This window comes from Myripristis murdjan, chromosome 3, assembly GCF_902150065.1.
Source record: "Myripristis murdjan chromosome 3, fMyrMur1.1, whole genome shotgun sequence".
Lineage (NCBI taxonomy): Eukaryota > Metazoa > Chordata > Actinopteri > Holocentriformes > Holocentridae > Myripristis > Myripristis murdjan.
Genome location: NC_043982.1, coordinates 16,149,858 through 16,161,510, shown reverse-complemented (window position 1 = coordinate 16,161,510; position 11,653 = coordinate 16,149,858). Strand labels below are relative to the sequence as shown.

Below are 11,653 nucleotides of genomic sequence, written 5' to 3'. Positions count from 1 at the left end.
AATCTGACCATTTGAGCAGCAGCAAAAAAAATGTGGACAGGATGGCAGAGTGTTGTCATGATTCAATTCTGGATTCACGATTCATGGTTCAATTCTCACAACAAGACACTCCTGATCTCTGCTGTGTATAGCCCAGCTCAGTGTCATTAGAATAAAGAGTAAGGATTCATTCAAAATAATGGAAATAATGCAAATGATATGCAAGGTGTGTGTGTGTGTGTGAGAGAGAGACAGATTCAGCCACGTTTCTAACATCAGTGTTTAACAAACACAGAAGGAATATGCTGACTAATCCCTAACGTTTATCACGAAATGAATACTGACAGCTTTCAGCTTTAATTGGCTGACTAGTTCAAAGCTGTTGTAAGATAACCAATAAACACACACCTGTCGCGCTATGATCGTAGAAAGTATGAATGGGCCAGCCGAAATTCAGCACTCATAAAAGCTGGGCCCATTGTATTGCTTAGCAACCGCTTTTGTTCAGCTGTAGTTCACTTTTTTTTTTTTTTTAGCTGGGAAAATAACATACACCTATTAATATTAAAAAAATATCCATTAAGTATTACCTTAGTGTTTGTTTTGTTTTGCTTTTTTTTTGCAGCCGTTTTATGAGCAATATGTGACTATTAAAGCACTAAAATGACCACTCCCCCACAACAGTGCACATTTCTATCTGCTCCCCATCCCGCAAAAACCTGGAGGAGAGAGAGCGCAACTACATCACTACCCCTGCCTCCTCACAGCGTTGGTCGCCATCCATCCCCTCTCCTCCTGTATCATAACAGATGGTGGGAACAACATTGCATCCACTGGGTACCACAACAATAGACCGCAGCATCGAGTCCAGACAAAACTGGCCTTGCATCATGCTCTCAGTTGCACAGGACTGCGTGAGGCTGTGAGTACCGTCGTGATTTATTTCACGGGGTACCACCACGGCCACGGAGGAACCTTCTTGCGACTGTTTGGGCTCTCCATCGAGTGGGGAAGATGGCCGCTATGAAAATATTAACCAGCACAGGGCTCTTCTTGGCGTTCTGTGCATTAGGGCTGCTCGCCATGGCGATTTGCACCGACTATTGGTATGAGACCGATGCGAGAAGACATCGAGAGAGGTGTAAAAACTATGCCAATAAGCGAAACGATCCAGGGTACATCTACATCTCAAATCACAACCTCCCCCTCCAAATGCCTCCAAAGAGCGTGCAGAGGAAAGGTAATGGCCCAGATGCTGGTGCTCTCGTCAGGGAGAAACGGCACTTTCTGGCCGCAGCGTCAGCCATGGAGTCTCATTGCAGCCGCCAGTTTAACTCCACCATCTCCGGGCTTTGGAGGAAGTGTCACCGGCAAGGATTCGACCTGGAGACCGAGGACCTTATTTACAAAGGTAAAGCCGAGCGGTGTGAAGCCTGTCTGTCTTGCGTGCATTAGGCCGTGATGCTCACTGATGAGCTCACACCTTGCCCCGTTGGTTAGATGATTTGGAAACAAACAAGGGGTGATCCAGAGGCCTTCACTTTACCCCTCCTGCATGAACGCTCACCTGTGTTTTATATTGTTAACTAGGTGGGAATGTCACTGGCATAGTCTGGCTCTGAATTTATTTATTTATTTGCTCTGTGGATGTGTGGATTTCGCTGTCCATGGTGCTGAGTGAGCTTTCTCCTGTGGAGGAGAGTGGCTCTCTCCTCCTAAGCAGGATGGTCAGTCTCAGGTGGTCCCTCTGTTTTTCTAAAGTCGTTTTTTTCCACATCTGTAATAGGTTAAGTAGGACCTTATGGTACTGTGTAATCCACGGTGAACGGACAAAGGAAACGGACTGTGAATAAGAAGCTGAATTATTGATAAATATCCGGGTTTGGGATTTTGAGCTGCAGGAGACAGTTAAAATGTTGGAGCTTTTCATTTAACATCCCAGGCAGCCACAGTTTAGGCCCAACTCAGCCAGGATAGATCCTAACCAAGGTCCTGCTGTGTAATGGGCCAGATGTCTGAGGATGACAGCCTGCTGTGTAGCCACTTTGTAGGAATATGGTTGTTGTGAATTGTTATTTTGAGCATAGCTTTTATTTGGCTTAAGCAGCTTTTTGAATTAGTGAGACAGAACCAAGTGTAGCACAGTAAAATATACATTACAAACAACTTCCTCCACCAAACAACCCATACAACTGGCAGCATAACACCTTCAGCATCACTGTAAGTTCATCAATAAACCCAGTTTCAGTGTATGACAGTTCCTCCTCTTGTTTGGGGCAAAATCAATTGGAGCTATTGTTTAATGCTGTTTTATGTATACGGTATGTACACAATGCAAAACTGCAGTAATTTAGTGGATCATAAAAGCTCTGGGCCAGGCATGAACTGTTACATACTAAAGCCAGTAAACAGAGGGTGATCATGTGTATAGCCTATGATTATGATCATTATGCGGTGCAAGTGCACACACACACACACACACACACCCATGTGATGATCTAGCTACTGTAGTGTACTATACTTCTCATTCTTGAGTTGATTGGCTCATATGACTACAGTGAATTTTTACAACTTCTAAAGTGATTGTTCTCGCTAGGCTCGACACCTGTGAGAAGCTCTGTGCAGGCAGAATTTGGCTTGGGGTTCAGGATTTGCTGTTGAAACTGCAAAGGACATCCATAAGTTGTTATGTAGTATCATAATGAGCATTATGTCTTTTTTAACTTAAAGCCCAGATTTACTTTGTTGGAGTTTCAACTGTATTTTCAAGCTAATGTTGTAAATTATTTTGATAATTATGTTGAAGGACAACTTATGCACTGAAAAACATTTAAAATGTTCAGTCATCTACAATTATTGCACATCTTATCTTAGCACTGTTTTAATAAATTATCTGGTCTGCCTAGTGGTCCACTTCAGATAAAGTGTAGCACCTGCACTTTAGAAGACACAGATAAAATGAAAAAAGAAAAAAAAAAAAAAAAAAGCAAAAATATTCAGTTGTTGCTCTGGTTTTCCACTGCCATCACTACAGCCATCACAGTAAAGCTGAATTTGCATGAGTAACATTATATGAAAGGTCAAGCATGAGCTGGTACATTTTTCAGTGATACAACATTCAAATGAAGTATCAGTGTACATCCAGCTGATGAAACACTAAGATAATGGCCACAAAAATAGTTCATAAATGACTCTCAGAGCTGCTGTGGTTCTGTGTACACACAACATGACATTCGATCAAGCCATGCAAGCAGAGGGTAGCAACCAGATGAAAAAATCTGACAGTAACGTAAAGCGTCTTCAAGCCTGAAAACATATGAGGTCATCTGCTAAGAACCAATCAGATTTTTGTGCTTTCTTGTTTCCCCAACGCTGTGGAACAGTTACGTGGCAAATGAGGATAAGGACCAAGCGGTAGAGCACAAATTAAGGCATATATACTTTTGTTCAAATTGTGTGTAAACTCCATTTTGTGCTAAATTATTACTTTCTTCTATAGTTTTAGGGGGGGAATTAACCTAATTCATGAATTTTTGTGATGCTGCATTGAAAGACTGCTAAAAATCATGATGTATTGTAATCATAATGTCTTAACTTTGGATTTTCATTTAAAAAGCACACCCTATTCCCGCCCCTTTTGAATCATGATGTATTTGTGTAGTAATGATGCAGACGATGCGATATATAAAGGCTTGCCAATCCCTGCAAAGGCCACCTGGCTAGAAACCTGTCACTGACCAATTTGTCATCTTCCATAGTGTGACATAGAGCTGATCTTTCTATTGTTGTGTTAGGGCTAGGCAGTAATTATTTCATATTATTGTTTATTGTCTTACAGTGGAACTGTAACATTATGATATGATACACAAACTGATGATGACAATCAAACATAGTTAAAATAAAAATTTAAGATTTGAGTTTTGTATGACATCAGATCAAATGTTTTATTGTGGTTCAATGTGATGAATACCCTTTTATTTTAGATAGAATACACCATCTTGTAAAATATAGCAATTTAGACTAAAACCTCATCATCATGATATTGATTATAACCTAACTGATGAACCCTACTTTTTATCAAACTTGTTGAAAACTTGTTCATGTGTTGTAACATGTTAATTTACCTGTGGTTGCTCTGGTGGTCCATGTCAGCAGACAGTTCAGCCAGACAGACTCTTCTAGAAAATCTCTGCGTGGCCAGTCCCTGATCAGACTGTAAAATAAGTTTGCCCATTAATTAATCAGATGGCAGTGGAAAGTCAATGGAAAGGCCAAACTTTTAGGTTGCCAGTTTTGTGTGAGCTCTCCTCGCCCACTCACAGAGGTAGCTGTGCACCTACTTTTTTTACACACTCCCACGGTTTAAATTACTTATAAGTATTCCAATATTAAAACATTCACACATTTGAATGCATTATTCAATTAATGTCACACATTCAAATAGAGTGGTGCACAACTGCAAGTCTCAAAACATTTTTTTGAACATTTTGCAAGTGCAAAAACCCTGATCCCATGCTTTTTCTAACTAGCTATCAGCTGATGTTGTGTCCATATGTTGCACTCAAAACACCTCGGAAACATGGAATGTTCTGACTAATGATCACGCTGGTGAATACATTTTCCAGTGGCATCAAGGGCCACTGGAACAGATGAACAGTGCTATCACATGGTGTAATCCAGGAGAAGAGTTTCATTACAAAAAAAAAAAAAAAAGACTTCTATCATTGTTCTAACATGTAACCGTGCTCTCCCACAAATGACGAGAACCACCATGGATTCATTTTCAGAAGTTGCTGTGTGGGAGTGGCGGGGAATAAAGGGTTTATTTGGGCCAACAAACCAAAGAAACTAAATGGCGATGGGAAAATAAACACAGCAGCATAAGCCAGGTGTATATATTCTTCCATAATCACACCTCAGCACTGGTTATACTGTAGAGTCTGATTGTTTCCTCACAGCTCTCTCCACTTGTCTTGTATTCATAATCCTGTTGTAAATGTACTTTTTTCCACCATTGTCTTGGTAGGAATAATCCAGCGATGCACCCCAGTCAAGTATCACTACTCTTCTTCGATCCTCCCACGGAATTTACCCATCAACATGACAAAAACCATACGGCAGGACGAGTGGCATGCACTCCGTAAGTCTGTCTGTCGGTCTATCAGTATAGCATAACAGAATAGGCAAACTATAAGAACAAAACTCTGAATTAACTGCCTGATAATGACTTATACTGTTTGACAAGAGAGAAGAAAACACACTCAGAAATGTTGTAATAATTCCTGGCCTTTGGGACTTTTTCATTGGCTTCATTTGTTCACTGTATTAGCCTTTCAAAGTGTCTACCACCTCCCCTTGCAGATCTAAGAAGAATGACGGCTGGCTTTGTGGGCATGGCTGTGTCCATCATTCTTTTTGGCTGGATCATTGGAGTGCTGGGATGCTGCCAGCAGCATGACCTCATGCAGTATGTAGCTGGGCTACTCTTCCTCATGGGAGGTACTGTGAGAGCACGCTTCCTCTTTGTCTGCCATGTGTGTGCTTGTGTTTGTGTATTTGGGCATGTGTGTGAGGGTGTAAAGCTCATGGTAGGTTGCAGTGGGACTCCTTTGCATGGGTGTCCCATACGCACACACACACAAACATGCTAAGTACAAATGCTGTGTATATAGCATATTTCATGCAGTCAAATGCAATGCAGTGAGCTTTGCAGTTACACAAAACAGAATATAAAGAGAGAAAGAGAGAGTGAAAAAGACAATATAACACAATAACAGCCTCTATACCTTTAAAACGGTCTGTATTTCAGCACAGGAATGACCTTCTATGCCTATAAGGACTGTAATGTAGTTTAGAGCGACTCTCTATACCTTTACAACTCTCTCATAATACAATTTACAACAGACTCTCTATGATTTTCCCCAAAGTGCAGTGTACAAACGACACTCTTGGAACTGAACATGCTCAGGTGTAGGAACAAACTGCCTAATGAATGAACAAATAAGCAATGAAGTAAACCTTTGAAACCTGCACAAACTCACTGGGACTCTTTCAAGAACAATGGGGGAAAAAATCGAGCAAATTAGCATGAAATGACTCGAATATAAGCAAGAAATCAGTAAAAAGTTGCAAGAAAATAAACAGAAAATCACCAAAATTGTTTAAAAAATGACAAGAAAACTACGTCAAATTCTTATACATATGTAAAATTAAATTAAAGGAAAATTATAATAAAAAATGTAATAAAAGCACCACTAAATTACCCCCCCCCCCCCAAAAAAAACAATAGAAAAAAATAAAAATAAAATAAGAATAAGAATGATAATGAAAAAGGAAAACACCTAAAACTTTCCTTAAAAATGTAAAATAAAATGAATTTTGTTAACAGTGTGAAATAAAACATTGTGAACATTCTTTCAAAAGCTTACTCTTGGGCTCCTGGGTTTCAAAGGGTTAAAAACAGTAACGATTAAATTAGATAAAAATTAAGTGCTGTAAGTCCTCCACAAAGTTGGTCATAGCCAGGGGCGGACTGGGACAAAAAATTGGCCCGGGCATTTTGGACCAGACCGGCCCACCACATTCGATCACGCACACCTTTCCGGTCTTTTTGCTCTCTTAAATGTGTATACCAACTGTGCAACTCTTTAAAGCCATAATGCCATGCAATTAGTTAGCTGTCATTAGCAGTGTTGGGCACGTTACTTTGAAAAAGTAATTAATTACTACTTACTTCTACTAAAAGGTAACATCATTGTCAAAGTAATTAATTACCAGGAAAATCAACTATTACGTTACTTTTAAAAAATTGTTCAAATATGTCAAATTACTTGGCTGCCCCAGTCATACTGGCCTATAGTACTATAGTGGAACAATAAAATACAATAGATGAATTGGAACTTTTTTATTCTACTGAACAGGCCACAAATTACAAAGTATAAGTATATATATCTCCCCATAAAGTTAGAACAAGGCATTAAAAAAAGCAAAAAAAAAAAAAGGCAAAATAATAATAACAATAATAATAATGATAATAATAATTTAGCACCTGGGTTACAAAACAAATTCACAAAGAGTACAGAAATGAAAAATTACAGAAACCGTAAATGCCACTGTGTGTGCCATCTAGCCAATGACAGGCAGAATAATAAGAATCACTTCATTGTCATGGTTAACAACAAAATGAGGTACTGAAGTAAAAGGCACTCTTGTCTGGGGGAATTGAACCCCTGAACTCCAGCATGGCAGATGGAGACACTGCCCGCTCTGCTATCGGGATTATGTCTCTTTCACATAGTTTGGGCTCATACTTTATTCATGCTGATAAATTACGAAAAACTCTGAAAGCGAAAAAGTCTGATCGGTTTGAAAATTGACAGCCGCTTTTTTTCTCGCAGTTTCTCTGCGCCACCTTTGCGTTTCCTCTCCATCTCAGTAGATCCTATATAACGTTCGACTCGCGTTGCACTGCACACCGGCGCACCGAGCCACAGGCTCGTGATATGATTGGGCCAGCCCCGTGTCAGTGAAGAAAAATAACCAATGGGCCGCAGAGCAGCGTGTCTCAGGGGCCGGCCCGGTGCTGAGTAAACAAACTCTTGCAATGACTTTATTTGCCGAAATGATTATGGAGGCGGGACCAAACAACGCAAAAGGGGTTGTTTAGCAATGTGATTGGGCCAGCCCAGTGGCAATCGGGCCGCTGATCTACTGGTTGTATGGGCAGGTCAGCTATTTAAATGATAATTAAAAAAAAAAAAGTGTCGGGGGACTGTCGGCCCACGTAGCACATCGGCCCACCGGGCAAATGCCCGGTGTGCCGATGGCCAGTCCACCCATGGTCATAGCTGAGGATATTTTTGGGTTAGCTCCGTTCCCAGCATCAGGGAATGGATGAATGTCTTGCAGGTGAATTTCATAAAATGTACAGTGCATGGGTCCTGGGTCTGAATCAGCATCCTGAGCCACTGGTTTTCTTTTCTGCCGACACAGGAACATGCTGCATCATCTCGCTGTGCACGTGTGTGGCAGGAATCAACTTTGAGCTGTCCCGCTACCCCCGCTACATGTATGGTCTTCCCGAGGACATTAGCCATGGCTATGGCTGGTCTATGTTTTGTGCCTGGGGGGGCCTCGGCCTCACCTTGCTGGCTGGGTTCCTCTGCACCTTGGCCCCCTCCCTGAGCACGCCCACTCGCACAGCAACCCACAAACCAAGGCAAGAGAATGGAACCGTGTGATTGGACCGAGGCATCATCGAGAGACTGACCCACCGAACGCACAAAGCACACCCCTCCAACCTTGATGTTTAACTCGGAAAACAATCTTTGTCTAATCACCATCTCACGCCGCCCTCAACATCGCCATCCCTGTCAGTGTTTGGTGTGCCTGAGTTGTGACAGAAGGAGTGAGTATTGACAGACTTCACAAACCTATTCCTGAAGTCCATGAGGGACCTCCAGGAACACACAGAGTAACACCTACAGTGTGGGGCATGGGTCTCATAGCACAAACAAAACTTTTCTTTTGTTCAAACTTTTGACTTATGTGGTAACTTTATGGCCTAAAAACGACTGTTTTCTCTGAAGAGAATTTGTCTTAAAATGGTGCTCTCTTTACTGCATACACCACGTGCACATACTCTCTCATGCACACATACACACACACACACACACACACACACACACATACACACACACGCACTACTACTACATGCACTTCCACACACCCAGTAACTGTTGAAAAAAAAATCCTCCAAAAGGAACTAGTCCACACACGAGACATCAGGCCAGAGCATCCTGTCAGCATTCCTCTTTCAGTCGAGTGGTGTGTGCTGTGTTATTGTTCGTAATAATGAAAAAAAAAAAAAAAAACTCTGGCATTAACTGCCCATTGTTTATCTTTAGAATAGCACACTTACTGATATCAAGCATTAGCCCCTGGAAAGACTTCTGCAACCTCTGCAGAGCACAAAAAATGGCACTAGCACGGGTGGACAGTAAGATAAAATAAACAGAACTAAATTTGCATTGAAAAGCAAATCTTTTGATGCTTCTTTAAAGAGTCTCTATGTACAAATGCATCTCTACGTAGATTCAGGTCATTATTTGTGTGAAGTAGATCTTGAATAAGAATATTTTTTGTTTGTTTTGTTTTGTTTAGGGTAACAACAGCTTGCAGTATGGGAATATGTAGTTGTGTGCAGAGTTTGTCTTCACTGCTTTGTGCATTGAGGAAAAAAAAGAGCAACAGGATAGTGCTGCCGGTGGGCACATAGTGCAAAGTGAAAAGAACTGATGAGTGAAAGAAAGCACCGAAATGCTAACTGCTGACTGTGGCAATGTGGTACTTTATGTGCTGTTACTGCTATGAAAGACCTAGAGTTGTTTGCTGACAAGTATTCCCTAATCTGGTATGAACAACACAGGAAATCAAACTGTGAGGGAAGTGTTTGATTTGTTGTTGACCCTTGATGTCGGTCAGCGTTTTTTTTGTGATGTTCACAAAACAAGTAACTGTGGAAAAATTCAGTTTTTCTAAATTCTGTGATCCCGCTAAAACAAAAGCACAAGTTGCATTCAGGATCCTCATGTATAGGTAACACAGAGTTACATCACACTCTGGTAGACGGCCAAAGTGCCATCCTGTCTCGACTAGCTCAGTAACAACTAATATGGAAACAATCAGCACAGGTCTGTGGAAAACAAACGCCATATGGGAAACATAATAACTTTTTTTTTTTTTTTTTTTTTTTTTTTTAATGTGAGAGGTTTACATAGCACATTCGGTAAAAGGCTCATGACGCATTTCTTGACACATGTATGAGCAATCAACATGTGTAACAGACTGACTACATATCAGATTTCAAGTCTTTGGAGACTCACTCAATAGATGCTACCGGTTGCAAGCTATTCCATTCTTCTGCACTCGTGCCATTCAAACTAAGGGGTTTATGTTCTCAAATCCTCCATAGAAAATAATACTTAAGCCCTGCTATTCACTGCAGTTGCTTTTTCCAGTATGACCCTCTCTATATTCCATTAAACTGAAAGATTTTTGAAAACTGAGCGAAGCAGAGAGGATCTATGTTCGCAGAAAGGAATAGGGGAGGCAATTTGCTTGCGACACACTTGGATGATGATGACTCATACCAGCCATTTTTCTGTTAGGCAAATTGGATTTTTTTTCCCAGTAGGGGTGACTTTTATTTGGAAATCCACTACATAATCATATTACATAATTCTTTTACAGTACATACATGCATAATAACGCTATAATGTTGATTGTTCATTTAGGAATGAGTCATGAAAGATGTCATCGGCTGTGTGAACAAACTTACTTGGAAAAAAAAGGTGTTACCATTTGTGTTAACAACACTGTGTGTGTGTGTGTGTGTGTGTGATATTCTGTCCCTTCACCGTCAGCACGAGCTCCTCCAAGGCTCCCAGTTCCAGTAAAGGGGATGAATTATCTAAGACATGGTTGCAGTCTGTATCTCCAATGTCTTGTCCAGCCTTTGCACTGCTCTTGAACGGTGGTTTGAGCAGCATTTGTGTTGTTATACATGATTGTAAAGGCCACGTATGGGAGCAAAAATGGTGAGAAGAGTGTGTAATAAGCACCTGGTTGTGTCTTTCATGAAGAGAGAAACTTCTGTGGGGTCTGACCATTTTGTACATTTGGGGTTTGTCTGTCCGGGCTCACAAAGTGAAAATATTTGTGCCAGCAACTAGGTCATGAATGAATATGTAGTTACATTGACTCCTGAGTCAGTGTATTTTCTTACATCCTACAATCCACAACATGCAATGCTATTTGGTGTTTTGGTTTTATACAACGGTTAAGTTAGAGCATTCTAACACCCAAAGTGACATGCAGTAACAGGAGTATTACTGTAAGCTGCAAACAGTCATTTATATGTACTGGGTGCACCTAACAAACATCTATTATTAGGACTAAAGCACAATTGCACACACCGAAGTTTTTTCTTTCTGTACTGGCGATACGATCCAACAGTCTTCTTCACGAGTACCAAACTAACAATGTGCCACCACTGCATATGTGCAGAACTTTATCAAAGGTTATTTATAGAAATAAAGACAATTACAAAGCACATATTTGTACCCCCATATCTGAAATCGTCAATTTCATCAGATGCATGGGAGATTGCACCTAAATATGACCAAGCTTGGATGTTAAAACAAGCATTTCCTGATTGATTAAAAGGGGGTACAATACCTTGGTACAGTAGCACACTGTAGCAAGGTTACAGAAAAAAAAAAAAAAAACACAGTGGCAGAGAGAAGGAATGAAGTCAGCACAATGTAACCATGTATGCAAATGTGTAGTGAGCTCCCTCTCAAATGGCAACTTCCACTGTTTCATGAGGAACTTAGAAATGCACTCAGCGTGCAGTGACAGACGCCCTCTGAGATGCCACCATTTAAAGTGGCACTTCTTTAAGTAGCACAGCTATTATTTTCTACAAGTCATTTATACTGGCTCAATCCACTGCGGATGCTATACGGGGGCTAAAAGAAAAAACAAATAATAAAAAAAAGACATTATAGTCTTGCATGATATCATTACAGTTAGTTTCTTTCAATATATTAAAACTTGTGTCCATTTTTAATTTATTTATTTTACTGAAATAAAACATGTAATTACTATTGTA

General features: G+C 40.5%; 1 protein-coding gene across 1 annotated transcript; it reads left to right on the top strand.

The window, feature by feature from the left end:
- The first annotated feature begins 799 nt into the window (after positions 1-799).
- On the top strand, positions 800-11,653 carry tmem276b (transmembrane protein 276b). Its single transcript, XM_030081311.1, has 4 exons — positions 800-1,390; positions 5,006-5,119; positions 5,341-5,478; positions 7,972-11,653. Exons 1-4 carry the CDS (start codon positions 994-996, stop codon positions 8,217-8,219), a joined length of 897 nt encoding a protein of 298 aa, XP_029937171.1. The 5' UTR covers positions 800-993; the 3' UTR covers positions 8,220-11,653.

What these genes read in the sequence shown, in the direction of transcription:
- tmem276b (XM_030081311.1), top strand. Translation starts at nt 994, where the DNA reads ATGGCCGCTATGAAAATATTAACCAGCACAGGGCTCTTCTTGGCGTTC. An exon ending in CGAGGACCTTATTTACAAAG is followed by an intron (nt 1,391 to 5,005) that starts GTAAAGCCGAGC and finishes TTGTCTTGGTAG; the next exon opens with GAATAATCCAGCGATGCACC. An exon ending in GCTACTCTTCCTCATGGGAG is followed by an intron (nt 5,479 to 7,971) that starts GTACTGTGAGAG and finishes CTGCCGACACAG; the next exon opens with GAACATGCTGCATCATCTCG.